The 27875-nt window shown below is 42.5% G+C and overlaps 1 protein-coding gene across 1 annotated transcript in view; it reads left to right on the forward strand.

The window, feature by feature from the left end:
- LOC134568857 (cadherin-related family member 3-like) overlaps positions 1-27875 on the forward strand; it is a 90219-nt gene that overhangs the window by 11755 nt on the left and 50589 nt on the right. The window contains exons 5-7 of the mRNA XM_063427548.1: positions 15697-15797; positions 16675-16779; positions 19166-19356. Of these exons, the coding sequence (XP_063283618.1) occupies positions 15697-15797; positions 16675-16779; positions 19166-19356 (397 nt within the window). The remainder of the gene's footprint in view (positions 1-15696; positions 15798-16674; positions 16780-19165; positions 19357-27875) is intronic.

The following is a 27875-nucleotide window of genomic DNA, read 5'->3' on the forward strand; positions in this document are numbered from 1 at the left end:
AACATAAAAATCATTCAAATCCCTCCAGTATTTAAAAAGTTAGCTGGGAGTCCTTTATGATTGACTGCAAGCACATTTTCATGCCCAAAACAGTTCGGCGGCCACCCAGCGGTCGGCAATTTACCTACAGCAGGCTCCCAGCCTGGGAGGTAAATTGCCTGCACGCTTCCACTTCTGGGTGGTCCGCCTGTGTGGTACTTGGTTCAGTAAGCCCCATTTACTGAACCAAGTGGGAGAAAGCCACAAACAAAGGATTTTAAAAATATGGGGACATAGTCTTAAAGGGGCATTGTCACACAAAGTCTCAATATGTCCCCAGACGGTTCTTTAATGGCCAGCACAGTCCAATAAAAGTCCAATAGCCAAAATAATGTCTTTAAAGGGCAATACCCCCAGGGGCCATAGTCACAGGGCAGGAGGCTGGCAATCAGTCTTCTCCAATGCCCAGTAGCGAGGCTGGATCCGCCACACCCTCTCTATGTTTTTAATATCCCCACCAGCTTAGCAAGGGTGGAGTAAGGGGCATGGGCAATAATTTGGTTGGGGGTAGGGAGGGGATTGAGCTCTCCAAGTTAGATCCCTGGCTCCATATCCATGGGATGTAATATTTCTAATGACTGGGCAGCAATGATGGCCCAGTTGCTAATTTTAAATATTTAGTATACATTGACCCCCAAGGCTTTTTATTTATTTTATTTTTTAATGTGGCAGCTGGCTACTAAGAGCTGGTTATCCACCACATAATTAACCAATCAAATTATTATTCACCTGCATCAAAGCAAGTAAATTATAATTTGCAAATATGCATTTTCTGAATGCGGATATATTCAGTCCCAATTTCTATTAAAACTGGTGCTTTGTGAATCCTATTCTTTGTATAGGATTCGGATGCAAAAACACAGATTTTAATCCGGACACCAAATGCATCTGGGCGAGTAAAGTAAAACCACAAAATGAAAGAAGCTTATCTAGTAGATCTAGTTATGAGACTTGAAAATTAATTTCTGCCTGAATTGCAACTCGTCTAAATTTCAGCAGATCGGGAGAGCCGAAATGTATCCGAATCATGAACCAAAGAAGCCATGGAATTGCTAAACATGTTCATTTTGATCCGTGGTTCTAAATTTCCTCAGTGGGGCAAAAAAAAAAAGGAGATGATGGCTATGAGAGAGTCACTAAATGTTGATTTTATTCACAGATGAATGAGCAATGAGCAATAGAAGGGAAAAGAGGACGAGTAGTAATAAAGAAAAATCTAAATTTTCATATTAATAAAAATATTATATGTAAATGTAGATTTTTTTATTGCTCGTACTGTTTTTCCCTCTATTGGTTACTTTTGCACAATATTATACTATGTATATAAGTTGCAGTACACTAATTGGCCCATTTTTTAAATATCTAAAACGGGTTTTTCGTTCCAAAATTCTACTGAGGATAAATGATATGTGACTGAAATTCAAGTGTCCCGAACGTTTGTTTTATTTTCTGCAAAATTTTCTCTCCATGCACAATCTATTAGTTATTGTGGTGTCCAAGAGAAGATACATTGGGCAGTTTCTTTTTAATACTTTTTAATAGCAAAATTAAATCAAACTTAGCACCACTCAGTATGTATGATGCCACAAGGATGCCTACAAAAGCTGTGAGAGAGAGTTGAGTACATTTCATGGCTAAGCTCAAATACAGGAAATCCCAAAATAAGAGATTATTATGTATTATAATTTTCTGATCAAAAAATATATCAGGACCAATCCAGCATTATAGATAAAGGGCAAGAGCATGAATCTATAAAACTTCTCATTAAAATGAAGAGAGACAATAATATTTTGGGTGGTGTTATCATGAGTACCCTTGTAAGTTATTGTGAGTTGACCACTAAATTGCAATCATGACACAATCATGGAGTTAAAAAGAAAATTCCAAGTTGGTTCATTTGGGGTAAATCATGCACATCTTGGTCAGGTCATCAGAACTTACTGTTACGTGAATAAGCCACTTAACTGGAAGCATTTTGTTCTAAAAAGAAGATGGCACATTAACAATAGAAATGGAGGAATTAGTGGTTTCTGTCATGGCATATTGCCATGCTAATGTTGTATAATTTGTACATCCTAGTTTTATTCTGCCCACAAATCGGCATGTAAACTAAGTTGCTAAGAATCATTATGTTGCTATTACAACCTCTATATGATTAGTGTATAATACTCTCAGTGTTTGCAAAAAGGATTAACACTTGTGTTCCACTTACTGCACTGAATATAATACGTATAATGATAATATGGTCAGTACACATGAATGCTCAACCTGGGCTTATTGTAGTTGGGCTTCAATTATATTTTATTACAAACTGAATTAATTCAGTACAGTTGTCTTGTGAAATAGGAATGGGCCACTGATAGGATGAAATGTTTTGTTGCCACAGCAGCAGAAAAGTTTCTTAAACGTTTCTTTGTAGGTTTGCATGTTTTATATATATTGAGGAAAGAAGAACATGAAAGATCTGCTGATTTTTCTTTTGCTAACAAGCCAGAAATGGAGTGCAGAAGAGAACTAACAAACGCTTAAAGGAACAATTGAAGCACTATGACCACCATAGCATGCTCTAGTGGTTATAGCTCCATTATCACTCTAGAGTACCCACATGTAAGTAACCAAACCATTTTAAAGAAAGGTTTCTTACCTGTGGTTTCCTTCCTCCACTACTAGCAGAGAGCCTAAACAGAAGTTTCCGTTAGCTGTCCTGTGCTAAGCCCTGAATATTAGTCCATCGGCTGAAAACAATCAGTTAACTAGCCCTTGAGAATGCTTCCATGTAGGCTGTTTTGGCCTGAAATTTGAAAGTCAAGTCTCAACAATTTTCTATTTAGTGAATAACCATATAATTTAATTGGATATTCCATGTACCATGAAAATTCCACCATAAATTATGGTGCAAATAGCTCAGCTGCCCTTGCATTACCTTTACTAACTTGCTTAAAAGTGGAGATTCTCAGAAGAATGGCTGTGACTTAAGCCCACACACTCAGTGAAATATATCACAGGAGAAAGCCGTAGCTCTCCATATAATAAAAATTGTACTTATTCACAACTGTCAGGAAGCCTGAGCTGTGGCCGCAGACATGCATCGACACAATTACATTAGTCTCTTGATCTCCATGTGACAAATATAATCTCCTGCTGGGCAGGGGTTTATGGGACATAGTAAGCTCAGATGAAAATAATAGATACCTTGATTAGCTGAGCCACTTCCTGGTCTGAGTTTACTGCAGTTGCTGTAATAAGAAGCAGAATACTTTCCATTGTTGTTAAACATTATTCTTTAAAACTTTATACATACTGACATACCTATCGAATTCATATACATATAAAGGTGCGAAAAAATGCCAGTGTGTAAAGAGAGCACTCTAACAAAGTGTACAATGTCAAAGTCCGCTAAATAAAGTGATTTTGGATGTGCCAGGTGTATGTAAGAAGGATACATAAATAGCATGAGAAACTGCTTAGGAATTATTATTATTTTTTCATTATATTTGTTTAGAACAAGTTGCCTTGGAAGAGCCTTTTTAGTACCCTTTGTTTTGGTGCATCACCTGTGGCTAGTCCGTCCGCACCCATGCACCTTTTCGCTGTAAGAGTTTTTTTCCCTGAGCGTTGCTGCCTTCTATTTTAGATTATACAACCTGACTGATCTATGATCGTGACTATATACTCTCAAAACTACATCTCTGCTTTATGAACCATTCCAGAAACTGCATTATTTGTTGTAGTCAGTGCGTCATTTACTTTATTTTCTTTGCAAATAGTTCTGAAAATGTATGGTGGAAAACCAACACATCCTTACAATAATTTTGTGAACAAACAACTTTGTAAAAAAAATTGCTTAGTACAGGCTTCCCAAAACTCAGGCACTCCAGATGTTGCTGAACTACAACTCCCATTGATACCGGAGAAACTGACGGAAGCCAAGCACAGAGAGATGGACACAGGTTTCTTCAGGAAGGAAGAGATTCTTTATTGGATCACCGATCGGGACTCAGAGGGACTAGCGTCACCAAAATACCACAAGTTCTGAGCCCCGGACAATAGTGCAGGCTCCTTATATAGGCATATAACTCCTCCCATATTAAGCTCCACCCGCACATTCTCTTAACCAATCAACACAAATAAGAATTAACTTCCTGTTTGACCGCATGGCTTGTCCAGCACAATGGAGGAGGGGAATACTATATCCTGTATTCTTGCACATGCTCCGTACACTACTGATCGTATCTTGCCTCGTGCAACCAACTGATCGATACGTCAGCATATGCACGTACACATGCCACGTGGTAATCTCGGCCTACTAAATTTATTTTTACCGAGATTCCACCACATTCCCCCCTTTGATGCCTCTTGATATTTTACAATTACTTGAGGCATCACTTAACCTTAGTTTTGCTTACACCGCAAGTTACCTTGAACCAGACCAGACTTATCTTATGATGTGAATCTTTTAACACTCATCTTCCTGCATTGGTTCTCCCTGATCTAAAGCCTTATACTTATAAATCGCCATTATCTGTGCAGCAGCCTTCCTCTCTGCTATACTTCCTATCAGGCTTTGCACAGACCTAACTACTAAGGGTATAAGACACGGTAGGAGTAGACACAACAGTAAAATCAGTAGGACTCCACCTACCACTGCCTTAAGCCCTCCAAACCACTCATACCAGCTACCAAACCAACTACTTGGATTATACCCTTTCCATACCTGAGTAGGCACATGCGCTAGTTTAACCATATGGCTAGTAAGCTCAGCTATTGCTTGCCCTTCGTCATCTATTTGAAGACAGCAATTGCTCAGGTTAAACTTCCCACATACACCTCCCTCTACTGCCAAAAGGTAATCCAAGGCTAATCTATTTTGGTAGACTGCTGTCCTCATCCTGGTGTTATGCTTCGCTAGAAGATTGAGCGCTTGTGATGTCTCATTTGTGATAATCTCAACCACCGCCTGTAATCTTATAATACGGTTGAGCATATAAATAGGGGTTCTGTAACCAAAGGTACCATCCTCAGCCCACGTGGCTGGCCCATAATAATCTATGATACGCTGGGGAGGCCATTCATTATCTTCCCAGGTACCTATCTCTAAGGGTCCCCTTTTCTTCCTATGATTCACATCATACACTTTAACACCTAAAGTCTCACCTGTTTCAATCGGTAACAAGAAGAAGGATGGTTTGAGCATACCCAACACACATGCCCCTTCCCAGTCCTGTGGCAACTCCGAATAAGCTTTCTTACCACAGATCCAGTACAAATTTGCTGGGGCTCTCCAGGTAGATGTGATGGATAAATCAAACCACACATCCTTTAAACTGGCATATCTAGCAAACGGGTTAGATGGTTCTGAGACATTTGAAGCCGACCACCAAGTTGTATTTTTAGTATCATCATCATAAACTTTTTGCCCTAGACAAGTTAATTCTCCTACAGAAGTATTATACATTATTCCTTTCCTTGCTATGCAAACATAACCTATGATGGAGGTCTTTAATCTCCACTCAGATTTACCTCTAACACTCAAATGATAATCGGCTTGTGTAGATATTAGTTGGTCAACTGCCTCAGAACCGGACATTACCTCCTTTGCTTCCCAAGGCCATTGGTCTCCCATGTTAGTACCTCCACACACATAGCAGTTGGTAACATTAAGACTACCGGCAATACTTTCAGCTAAATCAATGAACAGGTTTTTAGCATTATGGGGGATCTTATTATCTATACTCATCTCTTCATAAAAGGAATGGTATACTTGATGAGTTTGGGAGGATACCGTATCAGTCTCTATCCCTATAAACAATAATGTCCCAGGATCTAAACCCGTCCCGTATATCTGAAACCCAAATAAATTGCCATATTTGTCTAAGAACTTATCGGGGTTATTTATAAGTATATGGATGGGATTACATTCCATAGACTTACAATATGGGCTAGTCGGCAACTTAGTCACTATCATGTCTTTATCTACTGTCTGTCCCCAAGTCGCCCACCCCACACAAGACCAATATGGGCAAAAGTTATAGTCTTTATTTGGGCATCTAGGACTTACATATTTATTTTTACTACTGGGACAAATATATTTATCATTAGACCCATACGTCCTCTCCCATCTAAGATCCCCACATACATTCCACGGCTTTCTACCACTCGATATCGCTTTACACGCATCAAATAGCAGAACACCCGAAGAATGTACGGATTCTAACACCGTCTTATTAATTAGGGTCCCCTGAGGATCTCCATTCCTGAGAGTCAACCAAATTGTACGAGGTTGATACTCCGGACTGAAGCACTTAGGTTCTCCTACTCCTAAATGGCACACACTATAGTCTATATTTAAGTATCTACATCTCGATACATCTCCTTTACACTCGTATTGTGAATGCCAAATTAGGGTTTGGGAAATATGGTTACCTGTTCTCGTAGTCTTAATGCATACCTCACAGCTAGGAGTGTCGGTACCTCTACCTTCCTGAATATAAAAACACATATAAATAAACAATATCAAAAGCACATCTTTCGCCGTCATCCTCAGTCTTCGTCCGTGCGATGGAGCCTCAGCTTCCAGGATGTGAGGGCTGCAGGGAATGGAGTTCTGCTCGTCTTCACAGGTGTCCCTTCGAGACTTTCCTGGCTTATACACTATGTGTTGGTAAGCGGACAGGCTTTATTATGGCCTTCTCACTCACACCTGTAACAATAAAATTTGTAATCCACACGATTCCTCGTTACTCCGACTGAGTAGTGCGTTTTAACCGGATCTTGCAGGGATTCTCTGGATCTGCTGTAACTTGCCAAGAATCGACTGCTGCTGGCTTAACCCTGGAGTGATGAATCCACGGAGTCACTTCGGCTACTTTTATCGCTGTAGGGGTAGACAAAAGAACAACATAAGGACCTCTCCACTTGGGCCCTAACGGTACATTATTCCACTCTTTAATCCACACTTGGTCTCCTGGATGATAACTATGAACAGGGGGATAAATATTCACAGGTAATCTATCTTGTACCCATTTCTGTACCTCCTCCATAGTCTTACCCAACTCTACAACCTGCTGCCGGGTAATTCCTTCTCCCAACTGACTCAAATCCCCCCTTAAGTTACCAAGTACGGGAGGTGGTCGCCCATACATAATTTCAAAAGGAGAGAGGCCCATCCTTCTGGTAGGGGTACTGCGGATTCGCAATAAAGCTATGGGTAAGAGAACGTTCCACTTAAGTTGGGTTTCCTGACACATTTTAGCCAACTGGTTCTTTATAGTTCTATTCATTCTCTCTACCTTACCAGAACTCTGGGGTCTATATGCAGTATGAAGCCTCCACTTTATACCAAGCATATGAGTCAGTTGTTGTAGGCACTGATGAACAAAAGCTGGACCATTGTCCGATCCTATAGAACAGGGTAGTCCATATCGGGGTATTATTTCTCGTAGCAGGAATCTCACAACTTCTCCTGCTTTCTCTGTACGAGTAGGACATGCTTCTACCCAGCCTGAATAGGTGCACACAATTACCAACAGGTAACGATGTCCACCCGATTTAGGCATCACTGTAAAGTCTATTTGTAGATCGGACATGGGGAGTCCCCCCATAAACTGGACTCCTGGTGGCTTTACTGGTCCTTGTCTTGCATTATTTTTAGCACACGTTACACATCTACGTACAATGGCCTGAGTCAAGTTGGACAATCTTGGTATGTAGAAATGTTTCCTGAGAGATTCTTCTGTACTGTCTCTCCCAGAATGTGTCCCGTTATGATAGTTCTGGACAATTTCTACTGCTAGTGATGCTGGTATAACTATTCTTCCATCTTCTAGCTGATACCACTTGTTCTCCAAATACTTTCCCGGTTCAGTCTTTAACCACTCCTCTTCTTGAGCTGTATAAACTGGAGTCCATTGGGACAGTGGAGTTGGTATAAGAGCAGCTATATGCCCCACATACTCCTGTCTTCCTGATTCAGCAGCACGCTTAGCTGCACTATCTGCCATCCGATTTCCCTTGGTTACATCACCATCTCCTCTCAGATGCGCTCGACAATGTATGATACCGACTTCTTTCGGCTCCCACACTGCTTCCAATAGTTGTAGGATTTCAGCTGCGTATTTGATTTCTTTGCCTTCTGAATTCAGTAGTCCTCTTTCTTTATACAGAGCTCAGTGGGCATGAGTGGTTAAAAACGCATACTTAGAGTCCGTATAGATATTCACTCTTAAACCTTCAGCCAATTGTAACGCTCGTGTTAGTGCTATTAATTCTGCCTTTTGTGCTGATGTTCCTTTCGCCAGTGGCCGAGCTTCTATCACCTTGTCTATTGTTGTTACTGCATATCCTGCATAGCGGATCCCTTCTTTCACATAACTACTGCCGTCGGTATAATATTGAACATCGGGGTTCTGAATGGGAAAATCACGAAGATCTGGTCTACTTGAGAATACTTCATCCATTACTTCCAAACAATCATGTTGACTTTCAGTAGGTTGTGGCAAAAGGGTAGCTGGATTTAAGGTGTTTACAGTCTCTAAATGCACTCTTGGGTTTTCACACAACATTGCTTGATACTTGGTCATACGGCTGTTACTAAACCAATGATTTCCTTTGTAATCCAACAACGTCTGTACTGCATGTGGAACTCGTACATAAAGTTCTTGACCCAGAGTGAGTTTATCGGCTTCAGCTACTAGCAGGGCGGCTGCAGCTACGGCTCTTAGACAAGGTGGAAGTCCGCTGGCCACTGCATCCAGTTGCTTAGACATGTAGGCAACAGGTCTTTGCCATGATCCCAAGTACTGTGTCAATACTCCCACAGCCATTCTTCTTTGCTCATGTACGTACAGGTAGAATGGTCGTGTGTGATCAGGTAGACCTAATGCTGGGGCACTCATCAAAGCCTTCTTCACATCTTCAAAAGCCGTTTGTTGTTCTTGAGTCCATAAGAAGGGGTCGTGCTCTGTACCTTTGATGGCTGCGTACAGAGGTTTTGCCAGTATCGCATAGCTGGGAATCCATATCCTACAGAAGCCCGCTGCCCCCAAGAATTCTCGCACTTGTCTTCTATTCTTGGGTATTGGTATTTGGCAGACAGCTTCTTTTCTCTCTGGCCCCATAATTCTTTGACCTTCAGAGATATGGAATCCCAGATACTTGACGGTCGGCAAACACAACTGAGCCTTCTTTCTGGACACCTTGTATCCTGCCTTCCAGAGAATGTGTAGTAGATCGTGCGTTGCTTGCTGACATTTTTCTTTTGTAACTGCTGCTATCAACAAGTCATCTACATACTGTAACAATACACACTCTCCTGGGATGGACTCGAAATCCAGTAGATCTTGACTTAGAGCTGAACCAAATAGGGTAGGTGAATTTTTAAACCCTTGGGGCAGTCTTGTCCAAGTCATTTGGCGTTTTGAGCCAGTTACAGCGTTCTCCCATTGGAAAGCGAAGATACATTGACTTTCTGTGGCAATTCGGAGGCAGAAGAAGGCATCTTTGAGGTCTAAGACTGTGAAGTAAGTAGCCCCGCCCGGAATTAAAGCAAGCAGGTTATATGGATTGGGTACAACTGGATGTATACTAACAACCGCATCATTGACTGCTCTCAAGTCCTGCACAGGTCGATACTCATCTGTACCGGGCTTTTGAACAGGCAGCAATGGGGTGTTCCAGGGGGAAGTACAGAATTTTAGGATACCATACCGTATGAACTTATCCAGATAGGATTGAATGTTCTTCTTAGCCTTCTGCGGGATGTGGTATTGTCTTAGGCTCACTGGATAAACCCCAAGTTTCAGTTCAATTTTTATAGGTGGAATATTGCGGGCCAGTCCTGGTGGGTTGTTCTCTGCCCAAACTCCTGGTATGTTAAACAATGTCTCATCACTCCTAGGGTTTTGGCTAGTCAACGCTGTATAAAGTCGCCACTCTTCTTCCTTTGGTACGGATAAAGTCATAATACCTGAAGGTCCATTAAACTTTAAGGATGTTGTTCCATTTGGTAGGAACGTAATCTGCGCTTGTAATTTTGATAGCATATCACGTCCCAGCAATTGGACTGGACATTCAGGCATATAAAGGAATTGGTGTTTTACTACGTGGCCTCCCAATGTACAGAGTCGACTTTTAAGAACCGGTTTTTCAGCACTTCTTCCAGTTGCTCCTATCACAGTAATAGTCCTTCCAGATGGAGGAGCAACTAGATTAGTCACCACTGAATGTTCAGCACCAGTGTCGATCATGAACGCACTCCTTTTTCCCCCTATTGATACCTCGACCATAGGCTCCGCTCGACCAAGGGGGATGGAGCCCGGTCGGTATCAATAGTCCTCCATGACCGTGTCAGCCAATCCTACAAAGTCCCTACCTTCTCTATCGCGGGACCTTTGCGCTGCTGGAATATATCTATCTTCCCTAACACTTCCTCTGTTCCCATTACTCCCTCTATAACCATTACTCCCTCCGGGACCTCCTCTACCTCTCGCTCTGCCTCTAAAGTTTCCGTAGCCTGCCCTGGGTTGGTCTCTCTCGTACTGCTCTCTTTGCGGACATTCGTTCCTCCAATGCCCTTCTTCCTTGCAATACGCGCATTGATCCCTACTCAAAGGCTCCCTACTCCATCTATTATTGCCTCTATCTGGGCCCCGTTTATCTACGCCTGCGATCGCTACCGCTAGCATATCAGCCTTTTTACGCATCTTGCGCTCTTCCTCTTTCTTACTTTCTGTATCCCTGTTCATATAGACCTTATTTGCTACCTCCATTAGTTGGGTGATGGACATACCTGCAAACCCTTCTAACTTTTGTAGCTTGCGCTTAATATCTCCGTATGCTTGGCTGACAAAGGCGGAGTTAACCATTCGGGAATTGTCTGCGTCTTCCGGATTAAAGGGGGTATACAAGCGGTATGCCTCCAATAATCGGTCATAAAAGACACTGGGCGCTTCATCGCTTTTCTGGATCACCTCAACTGTCTTCGACATGTTAATGGCTTTCTTTCCTCCTGCTTTCATGCCAGCAATTATAGCGTCTCTATAGGCTCTGAGTTGAACCATGTCAGCACCATTTACGTTCCAATCGGGATCGGTGTTGGGATAATGTGTTGCGGCCCATGCTGATGGATTGGCTTGGTTTAAAGTACGGGCTTTATCTTCTAATGCTTTAATGGCTGCTTGATTTATTCTTGTCCTTTCCTCATTGTTGAATAAAGTCATTAATAACTGCTGGCAATCAGCCCATGTCGGGTTATGTGTCTGTACTATTGAGGTGAACAGATCAGTCATAGCTTGTGGTTTCTCAGTATACGAGGAATTATGGGTCTTCCAGTTTAAAAGGTCGGTTGTGGTAAATGGGACATATACGAAGACTGGGTCAGCGTGTGCCATTTGACCTGCGGCATCGATATAAGCTGACCCGGGATTCAGACGAAGAGGCATCTGATAGTGCTTTAATTGTTGGGCACCAGTCAACTGTCGGGTTTGGATGGGGCTACGTAGAGAGGCGTCAGTCATGGGTTCCGGTCGGGGAGAGATAGGGTATGGGGATGTGGGAGGTTGGTTTTGGGAAAAGGTTGTAAATAAAACACTTCGGGTCGAGCTAGATGAAGCTTGACCGGAAGTCTGAAGTGGCGCCAAATCAGGATATTCGTTTCTAATGGGGGTGGGTTCTGGTTCCGGAAGGGGAGATTTAGTACGAGGGGGGGTGGATCCTGTACTGGAGGAGGAAGCGGAAGTGGATGAGGGTAATGAGGGGAGGGGTGCAGGACTTCCTGCGTTTGCGTCACTTCCTCTTAACAGAAAGTAAGGGGGCGGCAAAGGGATCTCGGACTCAGGGGGCGTGTCCAAAATGGGCCTAACACCGGTCCTAGTGGACGAACAAGTCCTAGCTACCATGAGGCGACACTGCTCCTCGTGGCATGTCTGGAGCCATTTTGGCGAGTCATTTACGGCCTGTCTCCAACAGTCAATATAAGGAAACTGGCCGTAAAGTTCAGGCCTACCTGATACAGCCACGTGTAAGCGCTGTACCAGAGTTGGATCCAAACTGCCACGTGGCGGCCATGCCGCAACCAAAGTAGGCCACTCCCTAGTGCACAAAGTAACTAAACGTACAGGAGACATCTTAACCCCAAAATCACAAGTTTTGAATCCCTTTTTAAAATTCTTCACCATACAACCTAAGGGATCCGGAATCGTTGACTGCGACGCGCCCATACTTAACAATGGAACGTCGTCGACAACGAATACTATACACGCGTACTATTCAACAGTCACACCCGTTTCCTCTGGCAACAGCACCACGTGGTACAGTTACCAAGTGAAACATACACAATAACAATAAACACTCAGGGAATTCCCGTACACACACAGCTGTTACACCAGTCACTAGATAATCAATATTATGCCCTTTGGCGTAACTATACAGTCACCCACGCTATAATTCTCTATATACGAATTACCCGTCTATAACACACCCCAGTAACATCGTCTTTTACAAATAGCGGTTACAGTACGGTTAGCATAGGTCAAAGTACAAGTTAAGGTCACAATACAATTATTAGTGGTTATGGTGTTAAAACATGCAATTGACGACAATGATTAGTACTTATATACAATGTCAGTAAATATACAGGGTTATGGTACCGTGCACTATAATACAGCAACACACTATTAACACTCTCGCTAGACGGCTGAGCTCGCGCTATCTAACAAGATATACACTTTACTAAACAATCGTTAACACATTTACAATTCCCAACTAAACTATTGGCCAGTACCTTGAATGGACTACCTAAAACTATATACACCCGTTTTGGTTAGCCACACTGCCCAATCACCACATATATAGCGAGCTAGAGAACCGAATTTACACAGGCGCCTCTTAGTCACACTATCAAAAGTCTAGTGGGTTCCAAATTTACACGCCTTCCCACTTAGCCCAGATAGGATGAGAACTAGCGAACCGAATTTACACAGGCGCCGCTTAGTCTCCCGGTCCCTCCGACCTAGCGAACGTAATATACACCCTAGAACGCTAGTCTAGACAAGACACCGGTGTCCGGCTAGGGCTATTTACACCAGGACCCCGCCTGACTAACCAAATCAAACGGTCTGACTAAAGAGCGTTCGATCGAGCGGTGCGCCTTCGCTCCTTCCCTCCGACAGAGGGGGCAGATACACAGATTCAAAACCCCTTTGGGCCTACCGCACAATCGGTATACCCCTAGTGGGTCCTGCCGTCTAAAACAGCAGTTGTCTTACCTCCTCGTTCCTGAACCTGAGTTCACACTCATCGACGGGGACACCCCAGCACTTCTCACGTAGAGGCCGATGATCTTCCTGGACAACGGCCCAGTGGCGCCGAGACGAAGGGAGGTCCACGCAGAAGTTCAGGGGTGCAGCCGTAGAGAACGTGGGCAAAGATAGACCGTCTCACGCCTCTGCCTCTCAGCTACCGTTGAACGATGAGCTTCCCGGCCAATGCACCAAATGATACCGGAGAAACTGACGGAAGCCAAGCACAGAGAGATGGACACAGGTTTCTTCAGGAAGGAAGAGATTCTTTATTGGATCACCGATCGGGACTCAGAGGGACTAGCGTCACCAAAATACCACAAGTTCTGAGCCCCGGACAATAGTGCAGGCTCCTTATATAGGCATATAACTCCTCCCATATTAAGCTCCACCCGCACATTCTCTTAACCAATCAACACAAATAAGAATTAACTTCCTGTTTGACCGCATGGCTTGTCCAGCACAATGGAGGAGGGGAATACTATATCCTGTATTCTTGCACATGCTCCGTACACTACTGATCGTATCTTGCCTCGTGCAACCAACTGATCGATACGTCAGCATATGCACGTACACATGCCACGTGGTAATCTCGGCCTACTAAATTTATTTTTACCGAGATTCCACCACACCATGATTCTCTGAATGAAATAGATAGGCTGAGAATCATGGGAGCTGTAGTTCAGCAACATCTGGAGGGCCCGAGTTAAGGGAAGCCTGGCTTAGTATATCATTCTTTTCCAGTTCCCAACCGGTTTCCTGGGAAGTGGCAGTACTGTCCCATCCAATGATTGGACTCTTTTCTATAATGATAAAATGAGTGCGCATGTGGGTATGTCTAATGTCACATACAAATTCTTTCCCATTTTGCATTGAAATGGATGAGAACTTATTGTGCACACAATATTCTGTACTATATCCCAAAGGGTATGGTACACTGTAAATAAAACTCTCAAGCAGTTCGCTGTTTATCTAATTAAATCTATTTTTCCAGGAAGAATACTTTGAAAGTTCTCTTACTTTTAAGTATGTTGTGGGGAGCATTATATCGCCTGTGAAAGGGATGTGAAAGTTACTGTGACACTCACTCCCACACTATCCAACCGATTAAATTAACAAGATGTAGAAACTTTCTATCTCTGACAAATTAATCTTCGATGTATCTTTATTTTTTCATTATTAAATAAGCTCAACCTACAGAAAAATCTTCAATCATATGCCAAAGGATTTGTCACGTTGGGCCAATAAGAAATTATTTATAGCCTGCCAATCATCTACCTATCTGCTGTATTGCATAACAGAATCTATTCTCATCATGCAAACTGACTGACAATTGTGTGTTTTTTTTTTTTTTCTCTCAGACAGGTTTGCAAAAACAATGACTGCTTTTTAACTTTCACATCAACTTGTTGAAAAGTTGGTTATTTAAAGAGACAATGTGACAAATTAAAAATATTAAGCATGTGCTTGATATATTGAGTAGCATAGATCAAAGCCTTATAGTGCAAAACATATATATTTAACTGGTTGGAATTTTAAATTCTAGGCCGAAATAGATGACCTGACGAATACCTGATTTGGGATTTTTATTCCCATATGGCTAGTTTGGTCTGAAATGTAAAATAAATTTAGAATTCAAAACAATTCACACTTTAATGATCAAACCTGTGCATATTTTTTGTCTGTCGTCAGTGCGCACTGCATGCTGCCGACTGTGAGGTGAAGGGTTATTTTAGCATGACTTGAGGTTAATACCCCAGGTGTTAGTTTAAACATATAGGTTTGTGCAATACTCTGCATTCAATCAAGTATTTGGGGTCTGATTTATAGAACACATTAGGATTTATGGATGGATGTAGGACATGGTATAAGGCAGGTTTTAAGAGGGACTTAAATCAGTATATACAGGAAGAGACATACAATTTATGCTTGGGCTGAAGCCATGGTCTTTTTTGCCACCTAGAAACTTCTCTAATGGTCTCACTTTATGGCAAAAAGCATTCCTGATATATATTACAGAGTTGGATTACCATGTCTGAGCTGTAGGGCTAGGCTATAAATCATTGTACAGAGATTAATTTATATCCAACAGACCCTAAGCACAAGACCACTGTTCTCCATACACAACCATAGAAATTTAAACTGAAACGTAAATAAAATGTTTGCGGTGAACTTCATCAGTAACATTTAACCCCTTAAGGACACATGACATGTGTGACATGTCAAGATTCCCTTTTATTCCAGAAGTTTGGTCCTTAAGGGGTTAAATAAATGGTCGTACAGGGTAGAGCAGTGATAATTATGAGCAGATTGTGAGCCATAACTTAATAGATGTTAACTTTTATTTTCACTTTTTTTATAGTACACTATCACAATTACACCTGGGAATTCCGGATTTAAAATTGATAACACTGGGACAATCTCAACCACCACAATGTTTGATTATGAAAGCAGTGCAAAAAGGTAATTTGTTTTTACACTTTTTACTTTTTTCTTAAACAGTTAAGGGGAATAAGTACGTAGAATGAAATATCATGATTTAGATAGGCATTCTAAGCAGCATACAGCAGCCCACTGCAGTGGTTATAGTGCCAGGAAATCTCTGGCACTGTTGTACTATTAGGAATAAAACCATTTTCGGATGGTTCGAAACTTATCTTGGTCCCTTGGGGGCAGCAGCCCACAGTCCTTCTTCACAGATATGGCTGGAAGATAACACTCTTATCATTGTAAATAATATGTGGTATACTATTTTAAGTTTGGCTGTTTTATTTATTTTAAACAGGAGGACTCCATAAATAAGTTATATTTACTAACTTAGATCCCTGCCAAAAATATGTCTCTGCTAGCTTTCATTAGAATAAAAAAAAGGAAAAAGAACAACAAAAAAATAGCTCTACCGTGAATTGCTATTTTACTTTTGTGATAGGCCACAAGAGAGTATGATTTGATGACAGGATTACTTATTAAATGGTGTATATTTTATTAAATCATTGAAAAGATTGCTTAGGTTGATATTAATATATAATACAAAAAATATTGTCACCCAAAAATAGCCATTTACTTGAAAATCTTGGAGGTCTGGTAGGCTGTAGGCTCTTGTGAACATTTGCAATAGCAGCCATTTTAATTGTGCAGGTCTAGTGCAATAGGTGGAAAATCCAGCCTAAAGGTCAATGGAGTTTCATATTGCACCACAACATGGAAAAATCAGTAGATGATGCTCTTTCCATTAAAGGATAATTGTGCTTAACATATAGTTTAAAACTATGATTTGCTTAACATGTTCATGTTGAGTATTTATCTTTATGTTTGTTGTTTATTTTTTTAATTTTTTTAGCTATACAATAACTGTAACCATAAGTGATGGTGTTCTTTCAAAATCCGGGGATATAAAGGTTGGCATCACTAATGTAAATGATAATGATCCATCATTGACATGCATGTAAGTAGCCACCATATGGTTTTGTAGTCCTTTATTTTCGTAGAAATGCATTTAGCTTTTCTGACTCCTCCAATGAATGCCTTTTCTTATATAATCAGCCTGATGACTATACTTTGTTGATGTCCCTGTGCCTTGTTTCCCTGTTTCTCTCTTTTCTTCTTCAGATGAATACCAGTTAGAGGCAATTAAATATCGGAAAAACCTCAAAATATTACTGTCGGTGCGGTCGCAACTGGCACGAGCTCCGGACCGGCGGACAGACTCAGGGGTCAAATCGACGGCTGCCAAGCAAACACTCACCCAAGGGTGCACCACCCACATCGGGGGTGCCCCACTGAACCCACCGACACCACCCCGAGACCGATCCGAGCAGGGACTGCGGAGATTCAAATACGGCCTACTAGGGCTGCAGCAGAGGGGAGGCGACCGCTCTCCTCGGCACAAAAGCCTACATGTGACCGCACTGCAACCTACCCCCCCCCCCACTATGGACCGGCGGGGGATATCCCGGTCCCCACAGGACACCCAGACCTGATGGGAAAACGAGCAGATTGGCAACAAAGCACAACAGGGCAACAGACCCACAAGGACTGGCCAAAATGGGCGGCCAGCATACACATGGAAAGCGGAGCACCCATGCTAAGGCACACGTGTCCCCTATGGAACTCTTTGACCGGCTCTGCACAAGCCTCAAAGAGGCCCTATACAGCAGGGGAGCAACCCATCGACAAGCTCACTTACTGGTGGCCTCGTGGATACGTCCAGCAGCAAGGCGCAGCCACTACAATCAGGTACCACGAGCTGGTTGGTGCTCGAAAATACAGACATCACCGGGCTCTGAAACGGGGCAAGGCACCAAACCCTTCAGGCACAAGCCCCTACCAACACACGAATAAAGCCAGGAATGCGAAACAAGCGACGCACACACGTCTCCCGCCTGACCGAAACCCCGGCGACCAGCGCAAAATGGAGCCCATCTCCCCATTCAAAGCCACAATGCACGAAGCCACATGGACCCACAACATGGGGGGCACTGCCAGATCAGACCCCAGAGAAGGAGACACCGGGCACTACAGCCACACTGACGGGACTTGCTGCCTTACCGCACGGCACTTACGCTGGGCATAGGCTGAACTGCCCGCCACGCTGCCCCAAAGGTATTTCTGACCTGGACTGTAACGAACTCTCGCTAAAGTGAAATACCCGGTCTCAGACATCTCACACAGGTCAAATGCGGACTATGCCTCCATTCCATCGCGGTCTCTAAATGACAACTCTGGGTATACCGCAAAGCGTTCTTCTCATTTGCAGCCTATACACACTATAGGACTAAAAAAGATGCTAATAACTGTTGTCTCTATATCTATAATTTCTACTTATGTTTGGTTAACCACTGGCAGTCTACCCTTAATTAAATGTACTTAATTTCATTTAATTGAGATTGTTCTGGGTAACATGCATAGCCTGCCTATACTCCAGCTGTACCTAGGCTACCCTCTCTGGTCCATACCGCTTTCAGTTCATGTAAGCTCTTTAGAAAATATTCCTGATTTTTACGCTTCCGACACCCTTATAAAGATTGTTTCACTATATTGAACCTACTCTGATATTGCTAAAACTCGTGCTGTTAACTATTGCTATGCAACTGCTTAATATACATTGTATCTCTAGCTAGTACTTACTACTGTGGCAACCCAAGCCTGTTTATGACTCACAGATACACTGTTGGTTTGTCTCTATGCTTAAAAATGTGCCAATACTCAAATGCCATATTTGTAGAAACGCTTCCTCTCAACAAAACTTAAATAATGGTGCAGTAAAAACTTAACAGGGTGTACGTGTAGCATAGGCAACCTAGCTGAGCGACCAGCATCATTACTTAATTTTATCTTACTTGGACGAATCAACTGTTTAGCTAATCTGTTTAATATAAAAATTTGTGCAAAATATCATGCCACTGTCTAACTTGAAAGAAACTTGAATTACGCTGTTGTGGCGCTTGTTTGACATACTGTGTTTATCTGCACTACAAAAATAAAGAATTAAAAATATATATATATATATATATATAAATTACTGTCCACTACCGGCAGTACATGGTACAGCCAAGTTCTGTTAGGTCATTCCCAGCAGTTGAACTCTTACCCTTGGATCCTAGTCTAACAAGAAAAGTTTAAGAAGTCTTGGAAAGAATAAAGTGTCTGCTTTTAGACATACAATGGGCAGACTAGATGTGGCTTTGGACTTTTACCTGCCAAATAAAATGTTTCTATAGATCTAGAGTATTAACAGCTTGCTTTATTGCTATCACATGTCATATATAACCAGTTTAGATAACCTGAGTAAAACTGATCTAACTAAAAAAAAACTTGGTGTTATTTCACAGCTTTTCTAGTATAACCAGCGGTAGCATTATCACGAAGACAGAAACATCTGGAAACACTGTGAATATCAGACTGGATGAGGAGCTTCCAATTGGTACAGTCATAACTACATGCTCCGCGTCCGATGCAGATGCTATGAATGATCTAACCTTTCTACTGGATCCCGGGAGTAATTATTTCTCAGTTCATAAAGGTGAGGCACTCTGATAAAAATCAGACATTATTCAATGTATGGTAAGAATACATACAGGTCAGTAAGCAATTCTCAAGTAACATACCCGTCTCTCCTGCCAAAAAATTTACCAAAGTCTTGATCCAAACAGCATTAATGTTTATAATATTCCTTGTATGGTTTATACTGTGTATAATATATTATTAGTTGACAAAATAAATATGTACAGTCCTCAGTGGTCACTTGATTAAGTATATCTGCTCTGTAACACAAATAACCAAACAGGGAATCATGTGACAGCAACTCAATATATAATGTATGTAGACCTGGCTAGAAAGGTAAGTTGGTGATTGACTAATTATTAGAAGATGCATGATTTAAAAATTGTCTCCTGATTAATGAAAGTTCAAATTGTATATTAATGAAAGATTGTATATTAATTGTAGATTAATGAAAGTTCAATTTAGGCAATGTTATCTACTTAACATTGTAATTTAGTCAATGTTATCTACTTAAATGTCCCTTTGGGTTTTGTCTTGACCTTATCAGCAGTGAGTTTTCCCAAAGGCAAATTTATTACAGACTACGAGAAATAATACTGAGCAAATCTCACAAAAGTCCCTGTTTTGTTTTGTACTTTGTAGATCTGTGATTGGCTGACTACATCTTGTTTCAGGGAAGACTATTATTAAGTCCCTTTGTAAATAAGGGGGTCTTGAAGACTTCTTATACAACTTGCTTTTGGGTGTGAGAAGGTCTTCAATTTATATTTAGTGAGTGGTAGGTACTAAACTTGTATGGCAGAAAATTTTGGTTTGCCGAATCATTTGCGAATAAAAAAAAAAAATGCACCCAGGCAAGGACAAGACAGGGAGAGTGAGTGCTGGATCCACGTGTATGTATGTATGTATATATATATATAAATATATATATATATACAGGTGAAAGCTTGGCACTCTCCTCCAAAAATATATATCTCTATATCTCACATGCCTGGGTGCAAATTGCTGGCGTCAAATATATAAACAAAAAATAAAAAATCAAGATGCACTCACAGGTCTTCGTGTTGTAGAAAAACTAGTGCTTTATTAATTCATTGGTAGTGTATAAAAAAATCAATCGACGTTTCGACCCTGCCGGGTCTTTAAAAGGAAAAGCCTTCACATTTGTGTTCGGGGCACAACTCGATATTAGTATTTGCAAGTAAAATGATGTAACGTAACTCAAGATATAGGAAAAGTCGGTTGTGGTGTGCTGGAACTGACGATGCGGTAGGCATGAAAATAAAAGAGGGCAAAAAGGAAATGCAATGCCAATATATTTATTAAGACAATGAACATGGTACAAGTTATAGAACATTGTTACGAGGACTTTGTAACAAATGCTTGTTGCATTTCCTGTACAGGTTGTGGTATATGCTGATGGTTTCCCACGACCCAGTGATTTAATTATATTAACCTGTATGTTTATACTGGATGCTGTAGACACTGCTCCTATGCTAAAAGAGTGACTGAAATATTTGCTAGGGTTAAGTCTCATAATTAACATCCGGACGTATAACATACATTTTGTGGTTGTCAGGATAGATCCATGTAGTGATAGTAAAGGTTGTGACGGTAGAGCAGGATTGGATAGAAGGTAGGTATCCAAAACTTTCTCTGCGCACCATTTATTCTGAGTAGGATAATATGAAATATCGACTTGTTGGCTAGTTTTTTTTATAATTCTTTATTTTGGTCACTTAGCATGTCAAGAAAGCAATACATTACAATATGTGGGCTATCGCCCTTAAAATTCACACGTAACAATCCATGCATAGTCGGTAGTTGGGTCACGGTCCCATGCTGAGTGGGTTTTAGTTTTTTTTTTTAAAACAAGTTGGTCTGTTTTAGAACACAACAGAATAACATTCTCTCTGGACACTAAAGACAGAACATAAACATTAGAGGTGTCGCAGGCTTAAGTGTACCAAGGAAATGAGGGCCCCCTCCCGGAGTATATCGCAGTAGGTTATTTTATGTTCAGGTTTAAGAAGTAGTATATGGGGGTGTGGGGAAGGGTCTGAGCTCATGCTATAGCGAACTTCTCTAATCTGGGGCCGCGTTGTAAATGGGCATGGTCACTATGGCTGCGTGGTACCCAGTACATTTTAAATATAGTGGAGCGTCAGTCCATTCTGGCATGCCTGGATGTGCAATGTAATAGGGGTTACGAAACTATGAGCAACATGCCAGAGTGATAACCTTAGAGCAAAAAGGAAAAAGAACAAAAAACAATTGTAACTTGGTGAATACAGTCACAGGTTTCAGTGGCGGAATCTGTGGCATCCTAGAGGATGGAGAGGTGATCTGTCGTCGTGGGTTGTTCAGGTTGCGTCGCCTGCTGGTGTAGTGCGTCTAGACAGCCTGGGTATAAATTCTTTCGTGGCCGTGGGGTCAAGCCTGGACAATGTGGTCATGGACCCTGGCAGTGGGACCGTCAGGCCCAGTTGGCTTAGGTGAGTGTCCAGATCTTGTGGGCTTTTCGCCCGGTAGGTGTTCCCTTGGAATGTAAAGGTAAGGAGCCGTGGTGTTCCCCAGCGGTACTGTATGTTGTTGGATCGCAGGTGTTGTAGGCTGGGGTGCAGCGATTTGCGCCAGTTTAAAGTACTTCTCGTTAGGTCGGGAAACAATAATAATTGAGAGTCCTCGAATGATAGAGGGGTTTTCCCTCGGGTCGCTGTTAGTACTGCGGTTTTATCTTGGTGGGATTGGAACCTCCCAATAATGTCAGCTGTGGCGGTAGGGGGTGCTTTTGTCGATTTTGGCAGGCGGAACAGACCATCTATTTTGATCAGTTTTGCCTGTTTGGGTTGCAGTAATGTTGCTATTAGGCGCCTCACATAATGTGGAAGGTCTTTTAGTCCTATAGTATCCGGTACCCCTCTGACCTTTATGTTGTTCCTCCTTCTGTGATCCTCCATGGCCTCCACCTTCTCTGCTGTGCTTATTTGAAGTTTGTGGAGGTCAGACATTCTTTGTTCCAGGGTGTTAAGCCGTGTGTCTTGGGAATTTGTTTTGGCTTCCAAGTCCGTGAGCCTCGTGGTGGCCCCCTCTATGGCCTCTTTGAAGTGTGCTCGGTCTGCTGCCAAGTCTTGTCTGAGTTCCATGAACATTTTTGTCAGCAGGGCTGCTGTGACCGGTTCTCCCGCCGGAGATGCTTTGGTCTTGTGCCCTGTAGGCTGGCTAATCGCTGCGCATTCTCCTGGGTCTGGGTAAAAATCTCCCGAGGAGTCGGAGTATCCATCTTCTCCAAGCGCCATTTTCTCCCATGCGGCCTTCTGTGAGTTCCGCAGGAGTTCTCCGATATCATGGCTTAGGGGAGTTTTGTCCGATCTTTGTTTTTTTATTTTTCTTGCCCATGATGTGTTCCTTGACCCGTGGTGAAGGTTTGGGTAAGGTAGGTGGCCAGATTCCACCATTAAAACGGGTTAATTTCTCGGCTTGGTACGGAGCCGTTCACCATGCGTTCGTGCTGGTCTGTGGCTAGCTCCACCCCCTCGACTTGTTGGCTAGTTTTAATGATGGGTAGGGATAGTATATAATGTTACTGATGTTTAATGAGATAGGATCTTTTAAGGCCATTTTGGGAGCTGTTTGAGTTAGTGGTAGTAAATTCCCGTGGCCTGAGAAACCCATAAAAAGCCAGGTATATAGCTGTGTTGATGACTTAATTGGTGTTTGGTTCAAAAGGGGCTGAGTCTAGTAAGTCAGACAGGGATTGAATTAATTGTTTGTGGATTGGTAATCTTTGTCTAGAGGGTGAAACACAGTTTTTTTTGGATACCTTTAGGTATTGATTTGATGGGATAGGATGATAGAAAACTAGGATTGTTCGGAAATGTGGTAAACATGTAATGTTGTATGCCAGTCAGGTATAATTTGATGGTGTTGTGTGATAGATTTAACTTAAGGTGGCAAAAAGTAGCAAATCCTACCAGCGATGTTATGTCATACATGTTAGTTATGTGTTATACAATTAACCTATTGTATAATGGAAAAGCCCTGCCATAAGACTGACAGGTATTGTCCGGAGTAGCCAGTTGTGTAAATGTACAGCTATGAGCCAAAAAGTCGTCTAGTTCAGAATTAGGTCTTGAAACAGAGGGGCAGCTGTGGCTAGTCATGAGGCAGTAGGAAGGGTTTCCTGACATGCCTGGAACTGGAAATCAGATCTGATGAGCCGCTATATTGTGCATATCTGGAACATAACAACACACTAAGAAAAATTGCTTACAGGCAGCTAACCAGATCAATCTCCTAAGAAATCTCATTATGGTTAGTAAAGATGAGCATGATTTATTTATGATGTGACTGTAGCGGAGCTCCCTGTACTCCGGCTGGGTACCTCGCCAAGGATTGCTTCCTAAATGGGACCGGGGAAAACCTCAGTATTTCTGCCTCAGTCGCCGTGGCTTGACTGGGGTCCTCCAGGAGCCTCTCCATCCTAGGGACTGGACAACACACAGTCCTTGGAGCCATAGTCCTTACAAGGACTTTCCCCGCTGAATCTTCCAGGAGCTGGAACAAGGTGCTGAGAAGTGATTAGCCCTTTCCCCTCCCAGTAACTAGACGACACATAGTTCTGGGAGTACAACTGATTTTAATGAGCCAAACTCAGCCTTTTATGCAGCAGAGGGTCTCTATTGTAATGTAATGATATTGATGTTACAAAGTTTTGGAGTCCAGTAGCCAGATCAGCAATGTTTTCTGCCAGAGGTAGCCACTCGTTACCCAGGTGGTTGAGCCCCTGAGCCTTGAGTGGCCTTCTGGTCTTAAGCAGAGATGGGAGACTGGAACAGAGAGATGATAATCGTAGTGAGGCAAGCCGAGGTCAGTGGGAAGGAGAAGCAGCAAAGTCAAAACGGTCCAAAATCAGCAACAGGTAGGAGAAACAGGAACAAGCTTGATTAGAGAGTACAGGAACCACAATAATCTGGCAAAGGTACAGAGACAGGAAGTGGCTTTTAGTCAGTTCCTCACATTACTCCCACCTCTACAGGCGCAGCCTCTGGATGCCCTATTTCCTGGTTTAGCAGGGTACTGTGCATGGAAAGACTGAAGAAGATCAGGAGCATGAATATTGTCCACTGGTTCCCATGATCTATCCTCTTCACCATAGCCTTTCCAAAGAACCAAATATTGAAGCTTGTTGCGGAATATCCTGGAGTCAAGAATTTTTTCCACCTCGTATTCATCTTCACCATCCACGAGGACTGGTGGTGGGGCAGGCAGGGCTCGACCAGGGAAAGTATTTTCATGAAAAGGTTTAAGCAGTGCAACGTGAAACACTGGATGTATTTTCATGGAATCTGGAAGTTGCAGACGGAAGGTGACAGCATTGATCTGAGCGATGATCTCAAAAGGTCCCATGAACTTTTGACCCAATTTATGAGAAGGAATCCTAAGTTTAAGATTCTTTGTTGACAGCCAAACCTTGTCACCAACATGATAAACTGGGGCCTCCTTTCTATGCCTATCAGCAGCTCTTTTGTAACATTCCTGAGCAGGGGCGTATTAGCCGCGAGGCAAACAAGGCATTTGCCTTGGGCGGCATTTTCCAGGGGGCGGCAAAAAACGCCGCCCCCAAATGCCCAAGGCAAATGTCTTGTTAGCCTTGCGGCTAACTGACATGCCGTCTGGGCGGGCGGGCGGGCGGTCTGCTGGGCGGCGCTGGCGGGCAGGCGGCTGGCGAGGGAGCACTTCCCCTGAGCTGTCTGCTCAGCTCCCTCGCGCGCCGCACAGTGAGGCTGGGAGCCGGAATATGACGTCATATTCCGGCTCCGCCTCCCAGCCTCACTGTGCGGCGCGCGAGGGAGCTGAGCAGACAGCTCAGAGGAAGTGCTCCGCCGCCTGCCCGCCAGCGCCGCCCAGCAGCCACTGGACCACCAGGGAGAAATTGGAACCCCCCCCCAGCATTCCCAAAGGTAAGGAGGCTGGGGGGGGGGTTAAATTAAAAAAAAAAAAAGGGTTAAATATGTGTGTGTGTGAATGTCTGTGTGTGTGTGTGAATGTCTGTGTGTGTGTGTGAATGTCTGTGTGTGTGTCTGTTAGTGTGTCTGTGTATGTCTGTTAGTGTGTGTGTGTGTGTGTATGTCTGTTAGTGTGTGAATGTCTGTGTATGTCAGTGTGTGTGTCTGTTAGTGTGTGTGTGTGTGTGTGTATGTCTGTTAGTGTGTGTGTGAATGTCTGTTAGTGTGTCTGTTAGTGTGTCTGTGTATGTATGTCTGTTAGTGTGTATGTCTGTTAGTGTGTGTGTGTATGTATGTCTGTTAGTGTGTGTCTGTTAGTGCGTGTGTGTGTGTCTGTTAGTGTGAGTGTGTGTGTATCTGCTAGTGAGTGTGTGTCTGTTGGTGTGTGTCTGTAAGTGTGCGTGTTTCTGTTAGCTAGTGTATGTGTATCTGTAAGTGAATGTGTGTGTGTGTGTATTTAGAAGGCGGGGGAAGGGTGGGGGTGGTGCGGGCGGGGGGAAGGGTTGGATGGGGGTGGCGCGGGCGGGAGGGGGGCGCCTGAGTTTTGTCCTGCCTAGGGCAGCACAAAACCAGGATACACCACTGTTCCTGAGCCTCCGAAAGAGTCTTCTTCAACAGTTCTTGGGAATCTCGTAAGGCGGTTAGCCGGTCAGTGACTGCAGGAATGGAAGTAGTAATTGGGAGACTCACTAGAAAGGTTGGATGGTAACCATAATTAGCAAAAAATGGGCTCAGAGAAGTGGAGCAGTGTTGGGCATTGTTATAGGCAAATTCCGCCGTGGATAGAAAATCCAGCCAGTCATCCTGCAGGTAACTAATATAGCACCGCAAATATTGTTCTAACGTCTGGTTGGTTCGCTCAGTCTGTCCATTACTTTGTGGATGAAAAGCTGACAACAGATTTACATTAATACCTAGAATAGAACAAAAATATTTCCAAAAATGAGATGTAAATTGCACTCCCCTGTCAGAAATTACTTCATCAGGCACTCCATGCAAGCAAAATATTTCCCGAATAACTAGGTCAGCAGTCTGTTTAGCTGAAGGGAGACCACGAGCTGGTATGAAATGACTCATCTTAGTTAACCGGTCCACAACAACAAGAATGGTAGTGTGTTCCTTAGAGGGAGGTAGTTCCACAATAAAGTCCATGGAAATAGATCCCCAGGGACGATGAGGAATAGGAAGAGGCTGAAGCATGCCAACAGGGGATGAGCGAGGAGTCTTATGTCTGGCACATACATCACAAGAGAAATGAAAAAGAGACACAGGTAGAGAGACAGTGTCAGGTTGCTAACGATAAATGGGGGATAACCCCTATGATATGTTAAATTAGAAAAGTAGGACCAAATACTCGTACCCCAAGTGTAAGGAGGAGAGGTGTCAAATGAAATAAAACACTCTCTCCTCTCTATATGGAGCGAGTATATATGAAGCAACCCATATTAACAATATACGTAGATCATTTCTTAAAATATAACCTTTAATAAATCATTAAAACAGAGTATCAAAAAATGTAGTTTAAGTGAAAAAAAAAAATAATAATCTAAAAAAGGCTGTAATCAACAGGCCATTGATATGTTACTGAGAAGGCTAAATAGCCTCAGTCTAATTGCAGCCGCGGTGGTTATAGGTTGAGGAAAAATTATTATTGTTATAAATTAATTAGTTGTAGAATCAAAACATAAACACGATCCTCATAACCCAAATCCGCCACCCTGGAGGTAAAAAACCAAAACCAAATACAAATTAAACCTCCTAGTGTGTGCTGCAAAATGTCACAGCAGCTAGGACACCTAAGCAATTGTCTGTAAGTTACGTTAACACATAGGGCTAGATAGTGACTAGGAGAAATCCTGATCAAAACCTCAAAGTCCCTAGATAGTTTAACGATAAGTTTAGTTAGCTAAGTGTCCCTGCCGCCGGTGATAAAGAGACTGCAATCTAGTTCAATTCAATTATTTACTCGAGAGTACACTGGAGAGTTAATTCAAAGAAACATCCTGTCGGTCCCTAGTTTCAAACTCCATAAATTGACTACGATAAATAAATAATGAACAGGCGTCCCTTTGCTAGAAAGTATACTGGAGAGTAATATCAAAGAAGCTTCTGTCGGTCCCTAGTTTCAAACTCCATTTCTAGCTACGATAAAAAATACATAAACAGGCGTCCCGACGCGCGTTTCGCCAATACTTGGCTCGTCCAGGGGAACCGGGTTACTGACTGGTGGTAGTTTAAATATCCCTCCCTTCGTTTCCATTGGTCCATTAGGACAAAAGGCGTCCAACTTATGTGCAGTTTCTCAAAAACGATATTTAATAGCAGTAGTTATGTATATAATATATTTGTGTATATACACAGACAGACACTAAGAATGTAGCGTCCTTATGCAACATAATGTCTAATGTTGATAGGGTGGCATGCAATAGGATTTGAATTGGAACTGTGTTTTCTAAGTACATCAAAGGATTAATTAGTTCATAAGTCGACCAAAAATAGATACGAATACATTCATATGGGGACCCAGTGG

The sequence above is a fragment of the Pelobates fuscus genome, chromosome 7 (assembly GCF_036172605.1).
Source record: "Pelobates fuscus isolate aPelFus1 chromosome 7, aPelFus1.pri, whole genome shotgun sequence".
Taxonomy (NCBI): domain Eukaryota; kingdom Metazoa; phylum Chordata; class Amphibia; order Anura; family Pelobatidae; genus Pelobates; species Pelobates fuscus.